Below are 25080 nucleotides of genomic sequence, written 5' to 3'. Positions count from 1 at the left end.
GTCTTCAAGTAAGTTTTGTGCACCCCTTTTTTCTTTTTCTGAGACCCCTATATATGAACATTTGTTCACTTTATGCTATGCAAAAGATCCCTTAACCTGCCCTCATTTAAAAGCTTTTTCTTTTTGCTGTTCAGCTTGGGTGTTTTCCATTACTCCGTATTCCAAATTGTTCTGTTCCTCTTCACCTGCTAATATGTTTATTCCCACTAGTGTAGATATATTCTTCAACTCTGATTTTTTTCATATTTTCTCTTTGTTGTCGTTCTTACTGAGTACTTCCACTCTTCATTCCAGTCTGGTGAGCAACTTTATGATCATTACCTTAAACGCTTCACCAGGCATATTGCTTATCTCCATTTCATTTGGTTCTTTTTCTGAGTTGTTTTGTTTTGTTTGGAGCATATTCCTCTGTCTCCCCATTTTGCTTGACTTTCAGTCTTTATTTCTATGAATAGGCAGAAAAGATACTTCTCTTAAACTTGAAGGAATGGTCTTATGGTCATTCCTTGTGTAGGCTATGCATGTCTGGTGACTTTGGCTGGCTGGAGCTGTGGCTGATATGGGCTGAGTATCCCAGGGTGCTCTATACTAGGGTTGCCCTGGTGGGATGGCTAGGCCTGAAGCGGGAGCGGGCCCAGGTGGTGTCCAGGACACAGAAAGTGTCCTGGAAGGAAGCTGAAGTGGGTACAAGCTGGGAGGTCCTGGGGAATCTCCACAGCTTCTTTTTTACAATTACTTATTTTTAACTGCTTTTGAGGATTTCTGCAGACTTTTAGTCAGATGGTTCTCATTTTATCTCCATAGCAGCATCTTTAGGAATGTTCAGTTTGGCATAAGCTGAAGATCATGTGATGGTTTGGTGTTCCTGTCACCACATTTAATAATCAAAAAGCATATTCCATAACTAGTGGCCAACATTTCAGTGTAGGATTCGTATCCCAGTTTTGCACATCTGCCATAAGTGCATAATAGCTGAGGGTGGGCTAGAGCATCCACATTGGAATGAAATACTGAAGTTTTGGTTACTGTTAACCTTAGTTTGTATTTCTAGGAAATGTATCTTTTAAGGAATTGGGGAGAAATTGTTAAAATGCCTAAAAGTTGGAAAAAATTTCAAATGATATTCAACAAGATGTTAAGTAAACTATTAAATCAAAGACACCACCAACTACAAAGCATGTAGAACAAAAATATGGGAATATTATTGGTGACATGTTATAATTTGACAGGGATCCCCCCACCCCCAAAAAACCTCCAGCATTTCAAAAGCGGCAGAAACAGTCCCATAATATGTAAAATGCTGAAATTTAAAAGTTTAATCACTAAGTTTAAAAAAGTAAAAGTATTATATTCTTATGTGTAACCATATAAAGAATATATTACTAATCTTTAAACATATACAAGAAAAGATAGTCTTAAATATATTAAGAGTTAGCACATTCTGAGAATGGGCTATTTGTTGAAGTCGCTTTTGGCAAATTTACCTGCTTCCCTTGGAAGTGGGCAGGTGGGGAGTAGATCAATCTGTTGTGGTATGGGTATAGCCTCTGCCCCTCTGAGAGTTGAAGACTGGACTTTGTGGTGGCATCATCCTGTGTTTCAAGGGGGCTGCCTAGTCTCTGCAGGACTCTGACCTGTCCCTCCTCCCCCAGCCATCCTGCTGGCCTCCCGGGAGCTGATCCGCAGCAAGCGTCTAATGCGGATGCTAGAGGTCGTCCTGGCCATTGGCAACTTCATGAACAAAGGGCAGCGTGGGGGTGCCTATGGGTTCCGGGTGGCCAGCCTCAACAAGATTGCAGACACCAAGTCCAGCATTGACAGGTGGGACTCTATCTGCTTCCTTATCTTCCATCTCACCACTTTGGCCTTTCTCCATCTCCTCCTCCCATTTCCAACCCAAATTCCTTGCCTTTTGTCCCTGACCTCCCCGCCCCCCCCCCCTCCCCTGGCCCCATCTAGTTTCCTCCTGGCGCTCATTCCTTTACCCCTGATCTTTTATCCACAGAAACATCTCTCTGCTCCATTACCTGATCATGATCCTGGAGAAGCACTTCCCGGACATCCTGAACATGCCCTCAGAGCTACAGCATCTTCCAGAAGCCGCCAAAGTCAAGTGAGGGGCCCTCCCAAGGCTTCTTTCTCCCTGTGATCATAACACTCTTATCTAAATTTCCTTTCATTGCTGCTCTGGGCTGACTAGGAATGGGCAGTGTCTCAGGGTCTTCTTTTAGGAGAACCAAATGAAGACTGGCTACTTGCTCTCAAATCCTTATTTCAGAGATGCTCCTAGGAAACACAGTGGGGAAGTGAGCCTGGGATGGGATGAATACCAATAATGGAAGTATTATTAAGCCAGTTACCCCTGGGGCAATTGGAGCTTAATCCCTCCAGAGAAGTCTAGGAGACAGAATAGGATACTTATTCTACTTATCCCACCCCAAATGGTGAGGGAGCTAGGATATTATACCCCATCTCCTGTCAGTCACTGGCTGATGGTCTCTGGGCAGGTCATAACTCTGGCCACATGTATAGGAAGAGGGAGCTCCGGTCCCCAGAGAAAGCACTCACATCATTGGAAGTCAGGATTGTACACTACAAATGGATGGTTCAAGGGGATATGGATGTGGCACCAATGTTATCTGATATAGGCAAGAAGTCAGACCTGAACAGCCATAGACTGACAGGAGTATCTCAACAGAAGCAGAAATGCAGTGAAAAATGACTAATATGCATCAAATGCTTGCTGCATGCAAGATACCATGTTAAGAGCTTATAAATATTAGCTGGTGGTGTTAAAAATAATTCAAGCCAGAGGCCATGTGTTGGAAACCTTCTAATTTCAGCATAGCATTTCTGATCTGGAAGGATCTTTAGAACATAAGTTTTGACCACTGTTATTTTGTAGAAGCACAGACAGAGCACAGAGGGGAGGTGGTTTGTCAGGGCCACATGTTAGTGGCCAAAGCAGGGCCTGGAGCATGGGTCTACTGATTCCAAGGCCATCATGCTTTGCACTGCTATCTCTCTGACCCATCCTCAGCTCTTCTTCCTTCCTGTGTCTCCCTACAGCCTGGCAGAGTTGGAGAAGGAGGTGGGTAACCTCAGGAGGGGCCTCAGAGCGGTTGAGGTGGTAAGTACATCATCTATGCCTGCCTGGGTTTGAGGGGGTATTTTCAGAGGCAGATCTGCACTGGCTGCCTGTGTCTGTGCTGGAGGCTGTACCTTGTGCCAGTTCCCAGGCAGGAACTTTGGGACACGAAATGCACCAGAGCCTACTGTCTGGGGGTTTACTGCCTGGGGGGGGGGGGGTCCATCATTTGATCAAGTAATAGGTAGCAAAAGAGCTAGCCCTCAGGAAAGGATGACTGATGACTTAAATTTAGACTCTCAAAGAGGGACATCAGACTAGCCATATCACGCCCAGCATATCTATTGGGCAGTGGAGTAGAAAGAACCATAAGTAGGCACTTGCTTAAGTCTGATTCAAGTGGATGTGAAAGAGTATCTGTATCCCTGGGAAGCCAATTAGGGACAGTAGCACATAGTGTGACACCAGGCACAGCAGTCCCTGCCTTCTGTCTCTTCTCCCTTGGCCAGTAGAGGACACAGGGCCTGCATTCTTTTCTGGAGACTCAGGTGTCTAATCATCACCATTCATGCTCTGATGGCTTCTCAGATGATATCATCTCTGGCCCTAGGCTAGGCTGGCCTCATATGGCAATGTCCCCAGTCCTATGTCTTCCACATTTGGGAACTGGAGACCCTATCTTTACTGGGGGAAGGGGTAGTAGGCAGATAAGGGGAGAATGAGCTTAGAGAACGAGAAAGAACTTTTCATTGCTGCTATGGTGGGGACAGGGGGCGATTTCCAATTCATAGCCCTTGATAGTGCTACTCAAAGCATGGCCCATAACCAGCAGCATTCACATCAGCTAGAAGATTTAGAAACACATCTCATACTTGAATCTGCACATGCATCATCTGAGAGTCTTGTTAAAATTCAGATTCTGATTCCATAGGTCTAGGGTAGAGCCTGAGAGTCTGTATTCCTTCAAATTTCTCAGGTGATGGTGCTACTAGTCCCAGACCACATTGGGTAGCAAGGATCTAGAGAAACAAAGATGGCAGTAGTGCATGAGGGAGAACTCTCACAACCTTTGCCACCCTTAGAATTGTGAGACTCGGGGTGTTCCCTCTTCCAAAGGCAGGACCCAGTGGTCTCGTGATTGGAAGAAGGATGGGAGATGTGGTGACCCCCAGAATTCTTGACTTTTATGCTGGCACTTCTCTAACGAGCACTTCACTCTCCCTCTTCAGGAGCTAGAATATCAGAAGCGTCAGGCACGGGAACCAAATGACAAGTTTGTTCCAGTCATGAGTGACTTCATCACGGTCTCCAGCTTTAGTTTCTCAGAGCTGGAAGACCAGCTCAATGAGGCCAGGGACAAGGTAAGTGTGCCCGAAGCCCCAGTCTGACTCCCACCCCACCCCCACTTCTTACCCATTCCTACCACCCATGGCACAGAAGGGACAAACCCAGAGTCAAGAGTTTTCAGGAAAAATAATTTCCTCACTCCTGTAAGAAAAGCAATAGCATCTTTGTTGCAAAGATGATCCATTCAGCAGGTATGGATACCATCTTGTTTTACATGATTTGTCTCATGACCTACCATATGGGCTTGTGGAAAGGTCATTAGCCCATCAGACAAGCATGTACACTGACGTCCAGAGAGGTTAAGGAACTTGTCCAAGGTTTCCCAGCAGTAATGCACAAAGCTGGGTTAGAATCCTAACTCCAGAGCTCAGCTTTGGTCATAGTTGCTATGCCTCTTCCCGGCTTCTCACACTAACATCCACATGGACCCTATCTATGAAGGGTCCTGTTAATAGTGGGCCCTCACTCAGGAGGTCTGGGATGGGCCTGAGATGCCCATGCTGGCCCATGGAGCATACTCTGGTTTGAATTAGAGATGGTAGCTGTCAATAAATATCAGAATCAGTGCCTGATACACATAATTACAGTTAATGCTTTATACCTATTAACTCGCCTCCCCCTCACATTATGAAGTAGGGTCTATTGTCCCCATTTTATACATGAGGAAACTGGGACACAAAGGGGTTAAATTAGCCCAGTAACTCTATGATCTCTGAGGTCCTTTTGAGTTCTGACCAGGCAATTTGTGACCTTAAGAGGTACTTCCCAAGATCTGCAGCTCCTGATCTCATACCTACACCATAAGAGACCCAGTGGTGGCTCTGGGCAGGTGTCAGCCAGCCTGGATCCCCCACCACCCCATGGTGTCAGCCTCAGGCTTTTCCTTCAGCCTTGTCCCTGCCCTGATGATAGAGGGTGTCTCCCCGGGCTGTAGCCCTGCTCCTCTGTGTCAAACGTCCCCAGCCTTGGGCTGGGCTCCGCTCTGGCCTCTGGTGGGAACCCAGCTTACCACGTGGGCTGAGCCCACCGTGCTTGGGAGAGACTCTCACCACCCCTTCTCCCCCTGACAGTTCTCCAAGGCTCTGATGCACTTTGGGGAGCAGGACAGCAAGATGCAGCCGGACGAATTCTTTGGAATCTTTGACACCTTCCTGCAGGCCTTCTCCGAGGCCCGGCAGGACCTGGAGACCATGCGGAGGAGGAAAGAGGAGGAGGAGCGGCGCGCGCGCATGGAAGCCATGGTGAGAGGGCTGGGCTGAGTGGGGTGCTGCTGGGGAGGGCAGAGGGAGGGAGGGAGGTGTCAGGAGGGGGCCGGTGAGGTGCACAGCCACCTGTTTGACGGCCCCTCGCTCTTCCTCATCCTCCAGCTGAAGGAGCAGAGGGAGCGGGAGCGGTGGCAGCGGCAGCGGAAGGTCCACGCGGGCAGCACGCTGGAGGAAGGAGGCGAGTTTGACGACCTGGTGTCCGCCCTGCGCTCGGGAGAAGTTTTTGACAAGGACTTATGCAAGCTCAAGCGCAGCCGCAAGCGGTCGGGGAGCCAGGCCCCGGAAGTCACCCGGGAACGGGCGATCAGCAGGCTAAATTATTGACCCGGGGGACTGGCCACCGCAGGAGGCGGGAGACAGGGATGGACCAAGGGGCTGAGGGCATGCGGCCGTGATCCTTAAACAATTTGGTGCTCGGTTTGAACGAGCCCTGGGCTGGGTCCTGGGGTGGGGGCGGTGTGTGTGGCAGGACCAGGTGTCCTCGCACTTACCTGAAGGGGCTCCTCTCCTGTTCCATTATTCTTTCTGCATCCCGGCCCCCAGGGTCCCTCTGAGGTGGACCTGGACATCCCTGGCAGGCCGGCCTGAAGGAGCCTTGCCCCCCTGTCCCCCAGCAAGGGCACCCACGTGTTGGCACACAAGTGTTCTAGATCTAGACTGGACAGATCCATGGGCCTTGTCCAGATGTCATGTGAGGTAGGGAGTTAATGGACGGGGGGTGCCCTGAGAGCCAGAGTGAGAGAATGCAGGCCCCCATTCCCCAAGGGGAGGCTTCATGGAATCTTGATCTGGGGGAAAACTTTCCTCTTGGATGGAAAAGGAAGAGGCATTATGTAATCTACCTAGGTATGTTTCAGAAAAAGTGTGGGGAGTGTGATGCAGGGACCAAGTCCTCAGGACACAGAGTAGCAGTGCCTGTTGTCTACATCACAAGTCCTTTGGCCCCTCTCTTGCATGTCTTAAGTCTCTCTCCCTTCCTTCCTACTGCAACCTCCATCCTATCTACTAATCCTGAATCTCAGAACCTTTGGGTTCCCATGACTATGGCTATCAGATGCTTGATGAATCTGGTAAGGGAAGGGGTTCAAGAAAGATCCCGTTCATCACCACGCCTCGTGCCTTGGGCATAGGGACCCTGGAACAAAACTCTCCTCACACCTCCTCTGCACAACCCAACCATTGTCTTGAAGTGAAGTGGGACCACACATGGTGTTGGCTGGGAATTCTGATAGCCTCTCACTAGAGGGCAGCACTTGAACACCAAGCTCCACTCTAGTGCTCCCTGGTCTACCACTTAACTGTTCATCAGATCCCAAACTCTTTGTCTAATGTCTGCCTCAGGGCAGAAGCCATGGTGACCCCCACCCCCACCCCGCCCCCACTCCTCTGACCTGTGAAAGACCACTCCAAACCATGTATAGCTGGCTAAGGCTGGCCCTGGGGTGTCTTGTTTCTGAGAAGGTCCGCAGGGCCAGAGCTGCCCTCTGCATTTACCTGTGAGCTCCGAAGCATTCAGACTGGGAGCCAGAGCAGGCAGAGGAAGCTAGGGAGATGGGATATGGAGGAGAAAGGCCAACTTCTCTGGGGGTGTGCTGCCTGAACGAGCCAAGTTTGGAAGGCTGGGTACCAGAGATGCTGGATGGGACCAACCTCTCAATTTAGTTCTTCAGCCTGACTTCAGAGGTCCATACTGGTCCTCCCATCCACTTCCGCCTTCCATTCTGTCCATCTTGAGCTGTCCTGGAGGTGGGGGGCAATTGCTGTGTCGAAACAAAACTTCTGACTTCTAAAAGAAGGGAGGAGAGATCAGCCCCATCAAGGCTTTTATTTCCCATACATTTCTTCCTCCTAGAGTTGAGAGCCTCTGAGACCCTCCATCAACCAGCTCCTTGCCTTTCTGTCTTCCTGCCCTTCCCTTTGTTCTCACCTTCCAACCTACTCCTCCAGCTCAGGGTTATTGCCTGGTGGGCTAGGCCCACTCTTCAGCTGCTTATCTTAGTTTTTCCCTACATCAGATTCCTGTGGCAGGGCCAGAGTAGCTGTCGGCAGGGGGAAGAAACATAGGGTTGGTGAGCCCAGCATGTGTGTTGGTTTGAGGGGAAGGGATCTGAGCAAATGCAAGCCTGGCCAGGACAGACCGGAAGAGGCCATCCTGGAGTCCAGGTGAAGGCAAGATGAAGGCTTCCAGGAAGAGCAGCTGCAGAGGGCTTTGCTAAACCCATCTGTATACCCGGCAGCCCCCCGCCACAAGCAGCTGGCCTTGGCATGATGGGAAGGTTGTGGGCACAGTCTCTGAAGGTCCTCTCCCAAACTGGGCTGAGATCAACCTACCCTGCAGGAACAGGGAACAAGGGAGGGCTCCACTTCTATCCAACAGCATGTCCACATTGTGGCATTCCCACTCACCATGGAAGACTGGATACACACCAGGAAAGACAATACAGGAGCGGTTCAAGACATTGGAGCCACAGAAAAGCACACTTTGGTTTAACTGTTTACAGAGGACACATACCTTGTTCTAGGGCTCAGGCTTCTCACCCCAAAAGAATTTTCCTTCTCTATTTATTATTTTCTAGCTCTGGCCAGTAGAGTAGCCAGATCTCCAACAGTGCCTTGGACCACAGACCATCATAGTTGACTCAGCAAGAAGGGGCTGGTGCCCCATGGAGACGGTTGAGTTGGTCCTTGATATGCTCAACGTTTACGCCTATTTGTTCCTTGGTCTTTCCCCAGTGTCCTTCTCACCCCTTCTGCCACCTTCAGGTACACTTCTCCAGCTGTCTAATTTTGTGTCCAATATAAAATTCAGTTAACCGAATGCAACCTGTCCCCTTCTCAGCAGTAGCACCGGCTCTTCCTCCCCGGTGAGGGAGGTCAGGTGTGCTTAGGGCAGCAGGAGGAAAAAATTCTCCAGGTGGATGGGAAAGGGTCTGGTCCAGGCTCTCCCCACCCCCATCCCATTTTTACCAACTGGGGCACCATGACTGTTCCTCCAGCCTCTACCAAGGATGCCTCCAAGCCATGGCTGCTTTCACCAAGCCGTCTCAGACGAGCGAGGCTAATGTACAAAATCAGCATCCTTTTTACCTGCACCATTTTTATAAGAATATATTGTAATACTAAAAAATATTAAATCCATACCATCCCCATCCAGGCTGCCTTGACACTTGGGCCTTCTTCCGGTGCGGGGACGTGAGGTGTGCGGGAGAGCAGTCGTAGCCAGCGGGGTGTTGGAACCGGCGCGAATCAGCTCTGAGAGCACCAACTGTTATATTTTCAAAAGTTTGGCAAGTCAGTTCACATTGTACGGTAGCTTGAGATCAGCCACGGTCTTTGGCTTTTTCTCTTCCCAAGAGCTGGTTGTCAAACATTCGCCAGCACACCTGAGTGTAGGGTAGAGGGGAGGCAGGCGGGCTGGGGGGCACTGAAGACAGACCCAAAGATGCCTATCTGCATAGGCGAACCCAGCCAACAGTGTTTGGGAATGTGCATACCAGGAACCACGAAGTGTACCCCCTTGATCTCAAATAGCTGGCAAAGCCAGCGATGTGCTTTGGACCACCCCCACCCCACCTGACACTCACCGCAGGGTGTGCAGCTCATGCCGCCCACTCCACTCCTACCTTCTCTCACAGGGAAGACAGAGGCTATACAGAGAACGTGCCCCTTTGGCTTTTCTAACATCCCTCCTGCTCCTCTTCCCTGCTGCCCGGGGTGGGCTTTGGGACAGGGCTGAGGGGTGGGCATGGATTCCTAACAGCTGGGTACCCCCTGCACAGATACTCATTCTCGCACCTCCAAAGTTGGCATCGTGGCTTTATTTTGTGCGCTGTGAGGGTGAAGGCAATCTTCAACTCTCTTCTTTCCCTGATATGTTCCAGAATAAAGGGGTGTGGGTGGTGGGTGGAACAGCAGTGTGCAGGGCCAGGTGTGGGATGTGTGCTCGGTCAGGAGTCCTCAGGGCTGCTACCCGTGTGGGTCCTGTTCTAGGGGGAAGGGGCCCAGGAAAGGGAGCTGGCAGGTCAAGTGCAATTGTTAAGCCCAAACCCTGCAAGTTTGATGGGACAAAGACTGGGGTAAAAGGAGGTGCTAACTGGCCCTTTCAGAGGGGTGACAGGCAAGAAAGGGTGGGGCTGTGGCTCCACAAACTCTGGAAGGCAGAGCCGCTTTGGAGGAGCTATGGAACATTCTTAATGCAAACTGCACTTTTCCCTCCTCAAAGCGGGTTCCCTCTACTTCGTGAGCCCTTATTCTCTCCCCAAGGAAGGAGAAGAAGGGAAAACCCAAAATGAGAAGCGGAAGTCATGGACGGGACTGTCTGAACCTAGATGTGTTATCTGGGGACTATTTCAGATGACGTGATTTTTCTGTTCGTTGGCACTGCTCGTGGTGACCCCCTCCCACGACTGTAGTGTCCAGGAAGGCTGACGGGCCTGCTGGTTTCCTCTCTGAACGTAGAAAACCTTGCAGGTCACTACCCATCATGTAGCAGTAGAGGGGGTAGGCTGACCTCGAGTTCCTACTGGTGAAGGTCAACAGCGACAGGGTTGCAGGATTTGCCCAGAACTGCATCCCATCTCGACCTGGCTGGGCCCGGGGAGGAGGGGCAAGAGCTCTCTAAGTCCGATGGAAGTCCCCCCGCTGCCCCCCAGTCTTGCTAATAAGCTTGATTTCTCCCAACACAATGTCTCTGCTGACAGCCTTACACATGTCGTACAGGGTGAGGGCGGCCACAGCAGCCGCGGTCAAGGCTTCCATCTCCACCCCAGTGGGGCCCCGAGCCCGGCAAGACGCCTGGATCCCCACGGCATGGCGTGTGCTGTCCAGCTCCAGTTGTACCTCGACGTGGCTCAGGGCCACGTGGTGGCACAGAGGAATCAGCTGACTGGTCTGCTTGGCGGCCTGGACTCCGGCCAGCTGGGCCACCACCAGGGCATCTCCCTTCTTTAGCTGGTTCTTCTGGACAAGCTTGAAAGCCACGGGCCCCAGAAGGACCACAGCCGAGGCCACAGCCACCCGCTCCGTGTCCGGCTTCCCACCCACATCTACCATAGCTGCCCGTCCTTCTGCGTCCACATGGGTTAGTTGGTCCGAGGTTGGCGGGGGTCCTGAGGGGGTGGCAGGAGCCCGGGACACTGCACTAAGGCACTTGGGGTTGGTATCTGAGTCTAGGCGGGAACTGCAGTGTCTCTGAGGGGGGCCGGACCCCAGCCACCGCTGGGCAAGGAGAGAGGTCCGGGGGCCCTGGCATCCTTTCCACAAAGTCGCCATCTGGTTGGAGAAACTCACTCTGTGTCCTATACCCTGAACACGAAAGGGGTCCTGGGAGGAAATGCTTGGAATGGCTGGTGGGGAATCTTGGAGCATCAAAAGTAACTCTGGAAGGCAAGAAGGAAAGAGAAGAGAGACTAAGTCCAGAAGGGAAATTTTCTTTTCCCACCTCTTCTCCCAAACCCTGCCCTGCCCCACCTTGAGTTCTCACTTCCACACTGGGAGAGAGGGGTGAAGAGCAAAGAGCACAGTGAGAAAAGGGAAAGTGGGAGGTACGCAGACAGAGGATCCTGGAATATAGGTCTGCAGCCCCTCTCAGCAGGCAGCATGCAGGGTGCAGCCCTCCCCAAAGTCTACAGGCCCACGGTGGTGGTGTGGGCATTCCTGGGCTCCCTTCCACACCAACACTTCCTCATCGCTCAAGTTCTGTTCTGAAACACAAAGTCATGGGGTGCCTGGGTGGCTCAGTTGGTTAAGCATCTGACTCTTGATTTTGGCTCAGGTCATGATCCCAGGGTTGTGGGATTGAGCCCCACATTCCCACATCAGGCTCTGCACTAAGCATAGAGCCTGATTAACATATATTCTCTCTCTCTCTCCTTCTACCCCTCTCCCCCATTCATACTCTAAAAAAAACAAAACAAACAAACAAAAAACACCTAAGATCTGAAGACTACAGCCTATCACATGACCTCTCCATGTCCCTGCATTTTCTAAAAACTACAGCAAGGTTTCAGCCTGAATTACCAACCACAGTTACTCTCATCTTTCCATTCTCTATGAAGAGTTGATAGTAATTATAGAGTTTACACAGGCAAGATACCAAGGGAAATATTTTATCTATTTAAACAATGTCTTTTAAGCCCCCTCAAGGACACCGGAAGTACCCACAAAGTGACAGGGTAATCCAAGTGGTGCCAAGGGCCCTGGGAGCCTTGCAGGCTCTTGTGACAAAGCGTGGTCCAGGGAAGAACTCCAGCCCCGACCTCCCAAATCCAAATCTGAAATGACAAGATCCCCAAGTGGTTCGTGTGCATGAAAGTCAGAGGCCCTATTCTAGGCAACTCTTGGTTTTGTAGAAACCAGACCAGCTTATTTCTCCATGTCCTTGAGAGGAATAATACATTTTATGAAGCAAATGGGCCTCCCAACTTCCAGCTTCCCATCATGTTCTGGGCCCCCACCTTGCCAATGCCCTAGGGAGGCCACCAAGGCATCCCCCACTCCTTGCCATCAAGGTGGTCACCATGGGTCAAAGCCCAACTGTACAACTATGATGCTGGCAGTGACGAAAGAAGAGAGATGGTCAAGTTCTCTTCCCAGTGGAGCACTTTGGCGAGCTGCCCTTCTTTGAGTGGCTGGTAGGGGAGGTCGTCCTTGGGCTGTCTCTGGGCCCTCCAGCCTGCCTTCCTCTGGGCCCCTGCACTCATTCGGCTCCAATCTCTGGAGAAAAGAATCCCTTCCCTTAGTTCTCACTGCTTCCTCTTGCCTAGCAGTACGATTCAGAAGCCCAGGTCTGGCTGTGGCCAAGGGGGCAAGGCCTCCCCTGATCTCGGCTGGGCATTTGCCAGAGGGGTAGCAGCCTCTCTAAAGCTCCTCACAGACCAGCCAGAGAACACATATGACTTTATAAAAACTGGAACTGTCTTGTGCACACAAGTTTCCAGGAGTTAAGGAATTAGGCAGTTGAGATCCTGCTTGCCCCCTCCCTGAAAAGATCAATAGCATTCTTAGCTTGCTGCCTCAAGATCTTCCCAGGTGCCTGTGATGGTATCTAGCTGGGGGATTCTAGAGCCAAGGACAAGGTCTCTGTCTTAGCCAGGAGCTCCATTTTGGGGGGACAAATAACTTAGTGATCATAAGTCTAGAGGACCCCCGCCCCAATTTCTGGTGAGACAATGATGATCTCTGTGGCATGTAGAGGGAGTGGGAGCAATGGATGAGGAAGAGAAGACCCAGTAAAGCTTGAGGGGTGAGAAAAGATGGAGGTCGAACAGGAGAAAAACAAGGATGAGAACATCAGGATGAAATGCAGGACCTGGGGGTGCCTTCTGTATGGCAGGGGCCCCACCCCACAGGATCCCCCAGTGACAAGGGTGAGCGGTTACGTACTGATGGGTCACCCACCGATGAGGATCATGGGCCGGTTCTTCATCTGGGCAATACTGAACATGCCTGGGGTAAGGGAAAGATGGGGAGGGAGAGGAGAGCAGCAAAGGGGGAGGGGAAGGGCGGGGAAAGGAGAGTTCACTGAAACCGAAAGTGGACATAGTGGTAGGACACCCCGGGGTCATGCACTCACCTAGGCACACCTTGACAAACAGCCCCCGCTGTACGCTGCAAGGTCACCCATGACAGAGCCAGAGTAGTCTGTGGATGCCGGACCCCGCCCTCCAGAGAGGTACAGTGACACCCCTCTTCCCCCTTGCCCAATAAGACGGCCCAAGAGAATTCAGGGTAGGGTCTCCTCTGCTGCACAGGCTCTGCTGTGCCAGTGCCCCCGAGGGAGGGGAACCATCACCACACCCCCAGTCTACAGGTGCCACAGGAGGGACTGGAGGCCAGGACAGCACAGAGTCCCACCGGCTCCCTGCCAAGCTCTGCTCTGTCCTCTCAGCCCCTGTCCTGGCCCACTCAGCAGCCAGCCTGGCCTTCTCTGTGCCCACCCCTCACCTGCATGCTGCCGCTTCTTCCTGCCCACAGCGGCCCCGATGATTTGCAGCAACTCTTCCTCGGAGGCCCCCACCCGCAGGTGATCCCGTAGAGACACCTCCGAGTTCCCGAAGAGGCAGACCTGTGGGCAGTCACCATGGGGGTAAGAGAACATGCCTCCCTGGTCCTGGGGCCTCAGCCCCCATCCCTAGAGTCCCCCATGGGCCGAGCGTCAGCACCCAGGCCTCCTGTGGCTGGGTCATACTCCAGGCAGGACTTCCTGCAATGAAGGACAGAAGGTGCTGGATGGTGAAGTCAGAGAGGCTGGAAGGGCAGGAAGTCAGATACCCCAAGGCCTGTACCTGATTGACGGCCATGTTACCTTCAGCTTGTAGAGCGTACTATAAAAAATTAAACAGTGACCAGAGATGGCACACAAAAATGTGACCCAATGTGACCCATACCTTCTCCTGAGATGTTCCATACAATAGCCTCTTTGTTGCCTTGAGAATGGATGCCAATTAGCTAGAGAAGAGTCCTGCCAGTTACCCTGGACGTGGCATGCACATCCCATTTCACCCCTGTCCCTTCCTGGTCCCCATAGTCACAGACACTACCTGCCTGCCCCTGTGCCCACTCCAGGTTGTGATCCTGACTGATGGCTGAATAGCACGGGCCTGGCGGACGTGGCATCCTGAGCCCATTCAGACTCGTTACTCCCCAGCTCCTGAGGGAGGCTGGGTGCTCTGGGGGCTCGGGATGGACGAGGCAGTCCCACAAAGTGAGACGCCTACCACCCTCCCACAAAACCATATCAAGCGCCTACTGCGTGCCGGCTCTGTAGAAAGTGGCACCGTGGACACTGAGGAATGTCCAAGAAGCCTCAGAGGGCGCTGGAGAAGATACAAACAAATTCTAAGTGTAAGGTGCACCCAATTCACCGGGCTGTTCTCATTTCCCACCCCTCGGTCCCCCCACCAGGCCTCAGGTTCCACTCTCTGAAACCATGAGGCCCCCACGGACTCCACCTTCTGGGCTGCCCTCCAGCTGGCTTCTACCTGGGTTGGCCCGTGGGACACTGGAAAGACTGGGCACTTCTTCCCGGCTCTACCATGTCGGGCAGTGACTGCTCCCCTCCACCAGGCCGCAGCTCTGCCTGGGCCCCCATGACACGGCTTCCTCCCCGGGGTGGGAGCAGCTGTTTGCTGACATCTCTGCCAAGCCCCCCTCACCCTGAACCAGGAATAGCCTCTCCATTACATTCTCTTCAGAACCGCACCTCCCATCTCCGGCAGGGGCCCTGACTATACAGATGCAGGTCCATACTTGATGGCCATTCCACATCTCCAGCCCAGAAAAAGAAAAACCCTAACTTTTGAACAAGCACTGGATGGTCCCTTTAGGATGTCAAACTCAGTGCACCTAAACCGCTCTCACCCTCCTCCCCAGTGCTAACCAGGTCCCACAGCCAACCTGGCCCCTGGACGCCCTCCTCTTGGCTCTCCGCGTGTGTTAGCAAGTTCCTTCATTCTCCCTTCCTGTGCTCACCTCATACTCTTACCTACACCGAGAGTGAAGCAGCCATCTGACTAGTCTCCCTATTTCCAAGTTCAACCAGCGGGTGATTCTTCCTCAAACATGAATGGGAGTCATGTCCCCCCTTGTCCAGAACCTGCACGGCACCCCACTGTCAACAGAACACACACTGCACCTCTTTCCCCGGGCATTTGAGCCCTCTACCGTGCAGTGTCTCTCTTCCTGGCATGAATCTGCCCCTGCCATGTTAGCATGAACCCCGGACAAGTGTTCTCCCTTGCCCTCACTTCATCCTTCAAGGCTCACCAGCGTCCATAAGGTGCCTCCTCAAGGTCCACCACCCTATGGCCTGTGTGGCCGCTCATTTGACAAAGAATTACACATTGCCACACATCAGCTCTTTGTTTGCTCTGAGACTTTACCTCTAAAGAGAATGGGTATGTCTATGCCTCTCTGACATTCCCCAGGGCTGAAGGCACAGATGTACTGACTGGATATGAGTAACAGATGATGGTTTCGGAGCTGAGCCCCGGGCCCAGAAAGGGGCCAGTCAGGGTGGGGGGCCGGGGCCCAGTGCACACTGACTCTTCACCTCTCCCCCGTCCACCCCGGTAACACAGAGTCCTGGAAAGTGTCTCCCAATCAACCCAAAGCTACTTTGGGGACCCTAGGAAGCAAGGTCATGAGTTCACTTTCACCTTCTGCCTCCAGGAGCCCCCCCACCATATCTTACACTATTTCCCCAACCACCCCTCGTGCCCTGCTAGTCTCCTCTCCAAATGGGGGCACCAGTGGGAAGCGATATTCACCACACAGAAGTGGCAAGGGGCTCTCGTGGGGGAGGGGGACACTTACCTTGAGGTTCCCGTCTGCTGTGATTCGCAGCCGGTTGCAGGTTCCACAGAAATGCTCAGACATGGACGTGATGAAGCTGACCTGGCCTCGGAAACCAGGGACTTTAAAGGCCTGGGGTGAGGAGGGAAAGAAGGGCAGAGGAGGGCCAGGTCTCACTCCCTGACACCAGAGCCCCCACTCCACAGCCCTCTCCGGAGGTGCCCCAGGAAAGGAGTACCCAAGGCCCCCAGCGGGCAGAAGACTCTGACAGGACAGACGACCCATGAGCTCTTTGCTTGCACCAGGCCTGCCTGAGAGCACACTGCTATGGATTTAGAGGCCTGTGGGCAGCATGGCCAGAGCCCCTCTCTACCACATTACTGGCATGCGGCCTGAGACAAGGTACTGTGGCCACCCCATGCCCAGCCTGCTGCTTTGTCCATGAGGAGGGAGGAGGCTAGGAGGTAATGCCTCCCGCTACGCGGTACCACCCCCACTGCTGCATTCTGACCTGAGGGCTAGCTCTCCCTCCCTACCCTGCCCCACCCTCCTGCCCCCAACCTTGGCTGTGCTGGATTCCTCCTCGGGCAGCTTCTCCAGCTCTGGCCACTGCTGCCGGAGGGTGTCCAGCATCTCCTTGTAGCTGACCATCTTCTTGAAGTTCCACTTGTTGCCTGTATTGGGGTTGGAAGCCATGGAGTCACAGGGTTGTGGGGACCCGGGGTCTTCAGGTCCTTCCTTCCACATCATCCGGGAATTAGTTCTGCCTCTTGGGTGGGAGGTCAGGAGGCCCTGCCTAAAACAGGTGGGTCAAATCAAACCCACCCTTGACTTTGTGATATCTCCGATGCCTCCATCATAGCCCTAGCCCTGGCACCTGCCCAGGCCCCACCCCATCATCCCTGGAGAAATTCCTACACACAGAGCAGGACCCGGGATCAGCAGCACCCACATGGCCGACCAGATCTTGGCCATCCCACTCAACCCTTGCCAGGGTCATCAGTATCCCCCTCCCCCATCTCTCAGCATGGAGCTGGTCCAGCTCTGCCCCCCAGGCCCAACCTCCTCCTCCCTCCTCCTCCCTCCCCACCACAGGTCACTGACCATCGAAGGGCATGTACTCTATGAAGCGCACGTCCAGGGGGAGGCCCTCGGTCAAGGCCACAAAGTCCAGGAGCTCATCCTCATTTAGGCCTCGCATCACCACACAGTTCACCTGGCCAGGGACAAGGGGACCACAGGGCTGTTTCCCCTGCATTCCATCTCAGGGATGACCTTTGGGGGTCTGGCATCTGCCCAGGCTCTCCACTGGGGGGGCCCATTCCTTGTCTCCCCACCCCAGGCCTCAAGTTGGGAATTCCAAGGGGGTCACTGGCTTTTTCCCCTCCCTTGTAGGGGGTCAGGGACAGGCTGGATGCAGCGGGCAAGGAAGTGGTGGGGGACACAGGATAGCTGCACTGGCCACGCCAGAGAGCTGCTAGGGGCCCAGATGCTGGCAGTGGAAGGCCAAGCCAGGGTAGAGGGGCAGATGTCAGAGGTCAAGAGCAGCAGTGGACCCTCACCTTCACAGGACTGTAGCCCAGCTCGATGGCCTTGTGGATGCCCTCCATGACTTTGTGGAAACCTGCAAGGAGGGAGAGAAGGATCCAGGAACTTTCTCCCTCTCGCCTGCCCCCCTTACACCCATGGGGAAGCACCAGAGCTATAAGGAGCCTCAGGGACCACCGAGCCAGGGACCACATAGTAAATGTTTTAGGATCCGAGGCTGAGAGATAAAATTGAGGATATTCTTAGGTATAGCTATAAAGACAGTATTGACTAATACAGTCCGACAGCTGAGCACAATTTTTTGTAACACAGCTCGACAAATATAATGGAGAAATAGAAGTCGTTTTGCTGGGATAATATTTTGCTTAACTGGGGGGGTTCACAGTTCATGTTCCCTATCATTAAGTCGATTACAAACATTATCTGTAAAATCCACTCTTGGCTCCCAGGCTATAAAACAAACAAGCAGGGGGCTGGATTTGGCTGGTGAGCTGTAGTGTGCCAACCCTGATCTAGGTGACCCCTCTCATTGTCTAGATGGGGAAACTGAGGCCCTAAGAGGAGGCAGTGCCCTAAGAGGAGACAGGCCTCACACTGCAGGCTGCAGAATGCAGGTCTCCGGACTCCCTTGTCAGTGTCAGTCTCCCTTGACAGACAACAGTCTGTCCATTCATTCACTGTGTGTATTCTTGCTGAGCACCCACCACACGCAGACGCTGTGCCAGGGCCGGTGAGCGATTGCTGGGCGTGTAGCCTGTGATCCCAGGCTGGCTTCTCCTCCCTGCCCAGCTCACTCGTGCCCCCACACATTTGAGCGCCTACTGCATGCTGGCCCCTCCCCTGCCCAGCCAGGTGATGTGATTCACAGCTGGGCTATCACCCTGGGGAAGGGTAGCCTGGTGATGACCTCCACGGTTTCCCTGCAGCATTTCTGGATGGCCCAGTGAGGGAGGGAATAGGGAAGAAAGTACAACTTCCATACAAAATGCCATTACGATAATCTAGAAGTTTCTTCTGTAAAGCACTGTAGCTCCAAAAGGAGGTGGTGGACACGGGAGTATGAATGGGAAGGCAGATCTGATGTCAGGATCTACTGTCTCCGATCCTCATCCTGGGAAAGGAGATCAGGCGGCAGGGGATACATAGATGTCGGGAAAACCCACAAATACACTTTCCACTTTCCCACCTCAGAGCTCTTGCAGGTTCCCGACTGAGGTTCCCCTTCAGAGTAAGCTCCCTTGATCCAACTCCTCCCCCCCACCTGCCCCCTATTCCTCAAGGCCCAGAGTAAAGGCCTCCTCCATGGAGCCCTCCAGGTCTTCCCTGCTAGGAATTTCCTCTCCTCCTCTGGTAACAATTTAATCGACTCCACAAGACAAGCAAAGGTAGTCTAGTGGCATCACACATTTTGGTCCTTAGCGGCCTGTGAGGCACAGCAATGTCCTGTGTGTCTCAGTCCCCTCCACAGCACCTGAGCAGCTCTTTACAGAGGGCAAGGACTCCACGAGCACTTCCTCAGCAGATGGATGGTGTAAACAGGGAGTCAGGTGCAGCAGGGGAAAGAGAGGGCGGGGCTAGGAGCTGGAAGCTGTTTCCAGAGAAGGGGAAGGACAGCTGTGTCTCTGACTGTGCAGAGAAGTCTCAGTTACGTGCCACCCTCTCAAATCAAACGGCATCCGACGCTGGGTACCTCCCATCCCAAACTGAAGCCCATGGCCCAAGAGACATCGGGTGTCGGCCTAATGCGACCTGGGGCACAGGACTGCTCTACCTCCTCTGCCCTCCCTGATGAAGTCTGGTGGGGGGTGGAGGAGGGACATGGGTGCGCTTCTGCAGGACCCCCACCTGGAAGTGCTGGCCTTGACTCTGGCGTCCCAGGGCAGCTGCTTCTACCCTGGGCTGTCCCACATCTTCCCTCGAGCTCATCACAAGGTAACCAACTTGTCCCGGTCTACCAGGGACTATCTTGGTTTTAAAAATGGAAAGGCCTCACACTAGCAACCTTCTTAGTCCTAGGCAAACTGAAGACAGGGCAGGGGGGAGATGGGTCACCACAGATCCTAACACCTGATCCCCCAAATTTCCCAAGGGTGCGGCTACAGAGACAGAGGACATTTGGTAAGGGTAGGGGATGAAGAATAAAGGAGCAACCAGGCCCCTTGCCTGGCACCAGCCACAGTTCCTCAGCTATGTGGGCCCTGGGAAGGTTACCCTCAACTGCAAACCACACCTGCTCACCTTTCCTGCGGACGATGAACTCAAACTTGGCTGGCACCAGGGTATCCAGGCTGATGTTGATGGCACTGAGCCCAGCTTTCTGAAGTTGAGGCAGCAGCCGGGCAAGGTTGATACCATTGGTGGTGATGCCAATGGTCCTCAGCCCTTCCAGCCGGTGGAGCTGAGCTGCAGAGAGAACGGGAGGGGGCATCAGCCCCCTCATTCCTGGTGAGGCTGGGCAAAAGCCTGGAAGAAGAAACTCTGGGTCCAAATAAGATGGATGGAAAAGGGGTTCGCTGCACTCCTCTATTAACTAGGCTTAGCTTAATAAGAAACAAAAATTAAAACCTTTACAAAAATAACCAAAAGATTAAACACTGAGTGTTCACTCTGCTAGAGGCTCTGCTGAGGACTTGGCATGCCTTAGCTCATTGAAGCCCCACAACAAGGATGATCCCCATTTAACAGATAATCTCTCTAAGCCTCTCTTTCCTTAAGAAAATTGCTCAAAGTCACACAGCTAGTAAGAGCAGTGAAGATTCAAATCCCTGTGTACTTGACTCAAAGACTATGTGAGTTAACCAACTTACAGGTCCTAACGCTCTCGATAAGAGAAACAAAGAAGTGTTTGGATGATGTGTTAAACTGCCTCTTCCATTCCACCCAAAATCCCTAGAAATAATAGAAGGATGAAAAAGAGTCCACAATAACACTGGAAGGCAAGAAAGAATGCTTTTAATGGTCCAGAGAAGTGGAGAAATACTGAAAGACAGAAAGCAGATGAGATTACATGGATTGAGGAAACCACAGCCCCAAGCATATATAGAAGGTTCTGTACAAAGTAGGAGGGGGATTGGGTACCCCAAGCTCAGCACTCACCTACACAGGGAGCAGGAAGGTCACTGGGCATGTCAAGGAGGTGGCCGGTCTAGGGAACTGTATTTGCATGAGCTGGATAAGCTTTCTCCTTCCATCCCTGTGTGCAAGGGGGAGGCTGCAGCTTTTACCCCAAGGCTAGAGTACTGAGGCTAGCTGAAGGGGGTGGGGGCAACCAGCATAAATAGAAACAGCATTGACAGCCAGGTCAACAGAAGCCTTGAGCACCGGGATGAGTACCGAGCCAAGAGTCAGCACACATTTAAGGAGAATGCTGCAAAAGAAAGATGAATTTTACAAATAGAAGGATGAAAGAGGAAGGAAAAATGACAGAGATAACAGAGAATGATTCTTTAAAAAAAATCAAAGTTAGATGAACACAGACGCAAAAAGCCCTCAATAAAATATTACCGAACCACACTCGACAATATATCAAAAGGATTATACATCAATGATCACCTGAAATTCATTCCAGGGATGCAAGGATGGTTCAACATTCACAAAATCTATATGATACAGACCACCAAAACAAAATGAAAGATAAAAATCATATGGCTATCTCAACAGATGCAGGAAAAACATCTGGCAAAATTCAACATCCATTCATGACAAAAAGTCTTTTAAAAAAGTGGGTACAGAAGGAACATTCCTTAACATAATAGAAGCCATACAACAAGCCTACAACTCACATCTTAGTCAATGGTGAAAAGCTAAAAGCTTTTCATCTAAGAACAGGAACAAGGCAAGGATATCTGTTCCTGCCACTTTTATTCAACATGGTATTAGAAGTCTTAGCCAGACCTTAGTGGGGACGGGGGAGGGGAGAGAGAGAAGGCATCAGATTAGAAGGGAAAAAGTAAAACTGTCACTATTTGCAGATGACATATTTTATATGTAGAAAACCACAAAGAATCTACTAAAAAACCGTTAGAATAAACAAATTCAGTATAGTTACAAGATACAAAATCAATATATTAGAGATGTGTTGCATTTCTATATAGTAATAACAAAGACAGTAATAAAAGAAATTGAATAAGAGACAAATAAATGGAAAGACAGTGTTCAATTAATGTTGTTAAAATGTTCATACTACCCAAAGCAATCTATAGATTCAGTGTAATCTCTATCAAAATTCCAACAGCATTTTTCACAGAAATAGAACAATCCTAAAATATGTATAGAACCACAAAAGGCTCTAAACAGACAAAGCAATCTTGAGAAAAAAAGAGCAAAGTTGAAGGCATCATACTCCCTGATTTCAAACTATCTTACAAAGCTATGGTAATCAAAACACTATGATACTGGATAAAAACAGACACATAGATCAATGGAACTGAATAGAGAGCCCATAAGTAAACCCAAGCACACATGGCCAATTAATTTATGACAAAGGAGCCAAGAATATACGGGCAGTCTTTTCAATAAATGGTATTGGGAAAATTGGACAGCCACATGCAAAAGAATGAAAATGGATCACTATCTTACACCATGCACAAAAATTAACTCAAAATGGGTTAAAGACTTGATCTAAAACTACAAAACACCTAGAAGAAAACAGAGGTGGTAAGCTTCTTGACATAAATACTGGTGATGGTTTTTTAGAGCTGACACCAAAAGCAAAGGCAAAACTAAACATTTAAGTAGGAAAACATCAAACTAAAAAGCTTTTGCACCAAACAAACAAACAAGACTTTTGCACTAAAAGGTAAACCATCAACAAAATAAAAAGGCAACATCCTGAATGGGAGAAGATATCTGTAAATCATATAAAGAACTTATACAACTTGACAGCAAAAACCCAACAATCCAATTAAAAAATGGGCAGATGGGGGCAGCTGGGTGGCTCAGTCACTTAAGTGTCAGACTTCACCTCAGGTCATGATCTCGTGGTCTGGGAGTTCAAGCCCCACATTGGGCTCCTCGCTGGTGTGGAGCTTGCTTGGGATTCTCTCTCTCTCCCTCTGTCTCTACCCCTCCCCCACTCTCTCACTCTCTCTCAAATAAACTTTAAAAACATTGAATAAAAAATGGGCAGAGGATCTGAACAGATATATTTCCAAAAAAGATATACAAGATGGCCAACAGGTATATATCAACATCACTAATCATCAGGGAAATGCAAATCAAAACCACAGTGAGATATCACACCACACCTTTTAGAATGCCTATGATCAAAATGACAAAAAATAACAAGTGTTGGTGAGGATGTAGAGAAAAGAGAACCCTTGTACAATATTGGTGGAGATGTAAATATATATAGCCACTTTCCTCAAGTGGTACACTTTCCTCATAAACTTAAAATTAGGACTACCATATGATTCAACAATTCCACTTCTGGGCATTTATCTGGAAAAAAAAAAAAAAAACCCACACCAAAACACTAACTTCAAAAGACAGATGCATCTCCATTGTTCACTGCAACATTATTTACAAAATCCAAGACATGGAAACAACTGAAGTGTCCACCGATGATGAATGGTTAAAAAGTAATGTGGTGTATATATACAATGGAATATTATTTAGCCATAAAAAAGCAAGTCTTACCATCTGTAACAACATGGATAGACCTTGAAGGCATTATGCTACATGGAATAAGTCAAATAGAGAAAGACAAATACCATATGATCTCACTTATGTGTGGAATCTAAAACAACAGAAAACGAAATTTACAGATGAAGAAAACAGACTGATGGTTGCCAGAGGTGAGGGATAGGGAGTGAGCAAAATGGGCGATGGTGGTCAAAAGGTACACACATCAATTATAAAATAAATAAGTCATGGGGGTGGCATGCACAGCATGGTCACTATAGTTAATAATACCATATTGTAGGGGCGCCTGGGTGGTTCAGTTGGTTAAGCCTCCGACTTCGGCTCAGGTCATGATCTCGCGGTTTGTGGGTTCAAGCCCCGCATCAGGCTCTGTGCTGACAGCTCGGAGCCTGGAGCCTGCTTCAGATTCTGTGTCTCCCTCTCTGCCCCTACCCCACTTATGCTCTGTCTCTGTCTCTCAAAAATAAACATTAAAAAAAATAATAATAATACCATATTGTATATATGAAACTTGCTAAGACAGATCACAAAGGTTCTCATAACAAGGAAAATAATTATAATTATGTGTAGTGATGGATGTTAACCAGATTTATTGTGGTATTCATATTATAATACATACAAATTTTGTATAATTGTGTTATACACCTGAAACTAACAAGATTATATGTGAATTATATGTAAAAAAAAAAAAAAAATCAGAGTTAGTATCTTCAGGGACATAAACATTACATCCCGAAAACAAGAAAAAGAATTAATTAGAACTCCTGAAAAAAAAAAAAGTATAGTTACAGAAAGAAACTAGATGGCAAAATGGAATGGACACCTAGGAAGAGTAAAGACTGAATTGAGTAAAAGAGTTCTCCAAGAATTGTATACAAAATAACAAAGGAATGGGACTTATAAAAAAACAAAACAAAACAAAAAACAAAAAAAAACCCAACCACCTTCTTACATTTAAATCTAGAGAACCGATACTGTGTAAAAAATGTCTACAGTAGTTGTCTTTGATCAGGAGGATTATGGGTGATTTTTATATTCACTTATCTAGAGGTAAAATTTCAAACTACCTGAATGCATGAATCTTGGTGAATAATCTGCTCAGCTCTACATGAGTGCAGAAAGCAGAAGTAAATTGCCCAAGTGAAGCTGTATTGAGAAAAAGGTAACAGAAAATCACAAAATTAACACCCAGCTTAGGTAGGGATGTTGATGATGTGAGACTATCATTATATAACTTTTCTGGAGATGAGCTCTGTATCTGGGGATAAGAAGTATGTGGAACTTTATAAAGCCTGTGACCTGAAATTTCCCTTTTAAGAATTTAACCCATGGAGGGGTGCCTGGGTGCCTCAGTCATACAAGCAGCCAACTCTTGGTTTCAGCGCAGGTCATAATCTCATGGTTTGTGAGACTGAGCCCTGCACTGGGCTCCATGCTGACAGCGCTGAGCCTGCTTGGGATACTCTCTCCCCCTCTCTCTGCCCCTCCTCTGCCCAGGCACACATGCGCGTGCTCTCTTTCTCTCTCTCAAAATAAATAAAACTTAAAAAATAAAAAAAAGAATTTAACCTAAGTAAATAATTAAGGACATGAATAATATTTTATCTACAAGAATGTTTATTAGAGAGCAACACATAATAAAGAAAAGAGGGAAATCATTCAGATAGTCAACAACAGAAAACTGGCTAAATTATGCTTTGTCTGGATGGTGGAGTATTATGCAACCAAAAATGACTGTAAAATAATATGATACGGATGTTGGGAAATATACTAAGGTTATATTAAGTCAAGGTTGAAAATAGTAGTCAGAAACTAGATACAAAGAAAAAAACAGGTCACCAAACCAAAATGGTGACACTTGCTGCAAATGGGCAGTAATGATATTCCTTCTGCTTC

At 49.9% G+C, this 25080-nt stretch overlaps 2 protein-coding genes across 10 annotated transcripts in view; one reads left to right on the top strand and one right to left on the bottom strand.

The window, feature by feature from the left end:
* Positions 1 to 8854, top strand: part of DAAM2 (dishevelled associated activator of morphogenesis 2) — a 118432-nt gene extending 109578 nt beyond the window's left edge. For all 6 annotated transcript variants that reach the window (XM_053222849.1, XM_027057818.2, XM_027057816.2 and 3 more), the window contains 6 exons: positions 1653 to 1821; positions 2006 to 2113; positions 3070 to 3130; positions 4318 to 4449; positions 5506 to 5676; positions 5803 to 8854. In XM_053222849.1, the coding sequence (XP_053078824.1) occupies positions 1653 to 1821; positions 2006 to 2113; positions 3070 to 3130; positions 4318 to 4449; positions 5506 to 5676; positions 5803 to 6024 (863 nt within the window). In that variant the 3' untranslated portion in view covers positions 6025 to 8854. The remainder of the gene's footprint in view (positions 1 to 1652; positions 1822 to 2005; positions 2114 to 3069; positions 3131 to 4317; positions 4450 to 5505; positions 5677 to 5802) is intronic.
* Positions 8855 to 9496: 642 nt separating this feature from the next.
* The window catches only part of MOCS1 (molybdenum cofactor synthesis 1), a 37283-nt gene continuing 21699 nt past the window's right edge, over positions 9497 to 25080 (bottom strand). For 2 of the 4 annotated variants that reach the window (XM_015069778.3, XM_027057823.2), the window contains 8 exons: positions 19780 to 19944; positions 17556 to 17617; positions 17098 to 17209; positions 16555 to 16667; positions 16015 to 16125; positions 13645 to 13765; positions 13099 to 13146; positions 9497 to 11078 (listed from right to left, as the gene is read on the bottom strand). In XM_015069778.3, coding sequence (XP_014925264.2) covers positions 10318 to 11078; positions 13099 to 13146; positions 13645 to 13765; positions 16015 to 16125; positions 16555 to 16667; positions 17098 to 17209; positions 17556 to 17617; positions 19780 to 19944 — 1493 coding nt within the window. In that variant the 3' untranslated portion in view covers positions 9497 to 10317. Of the gene's footprint in view, positions 11079 to 13083; positions 13147 to 13644; positions 13766 to 16014; positions 16126 to 16554; positions 16668 to 17097; positions 17210 to 17555; positions 17618 to 19779; positions 19945 to 25080 lie in introns of all 4 variants that reach the window. The other 2 variants (XM_015069780.3, XM_015069779.3) reach the window with 2 other exon arrangements.

This window comes from Acinonyx jubatus, chromosome B2 (assembly GCF_027475565.1).
Source record: "Acinonyx jubatus isolate Ajub_Pintada_27869175 chromosome B2, VMU_Ajub_asm_v1.0, whole genome shotgun sequence".
In the NCBI taxonomy this organism is placed as follows: Eukaryota; Metazoa; Chordata; class Mammalia; order Carnivora; family Felidae; genus Acinonyx; species Acinonyx jubatus.
This window is presented reverse-complemented; position numbering and strand designations above follow the sequence as displayed.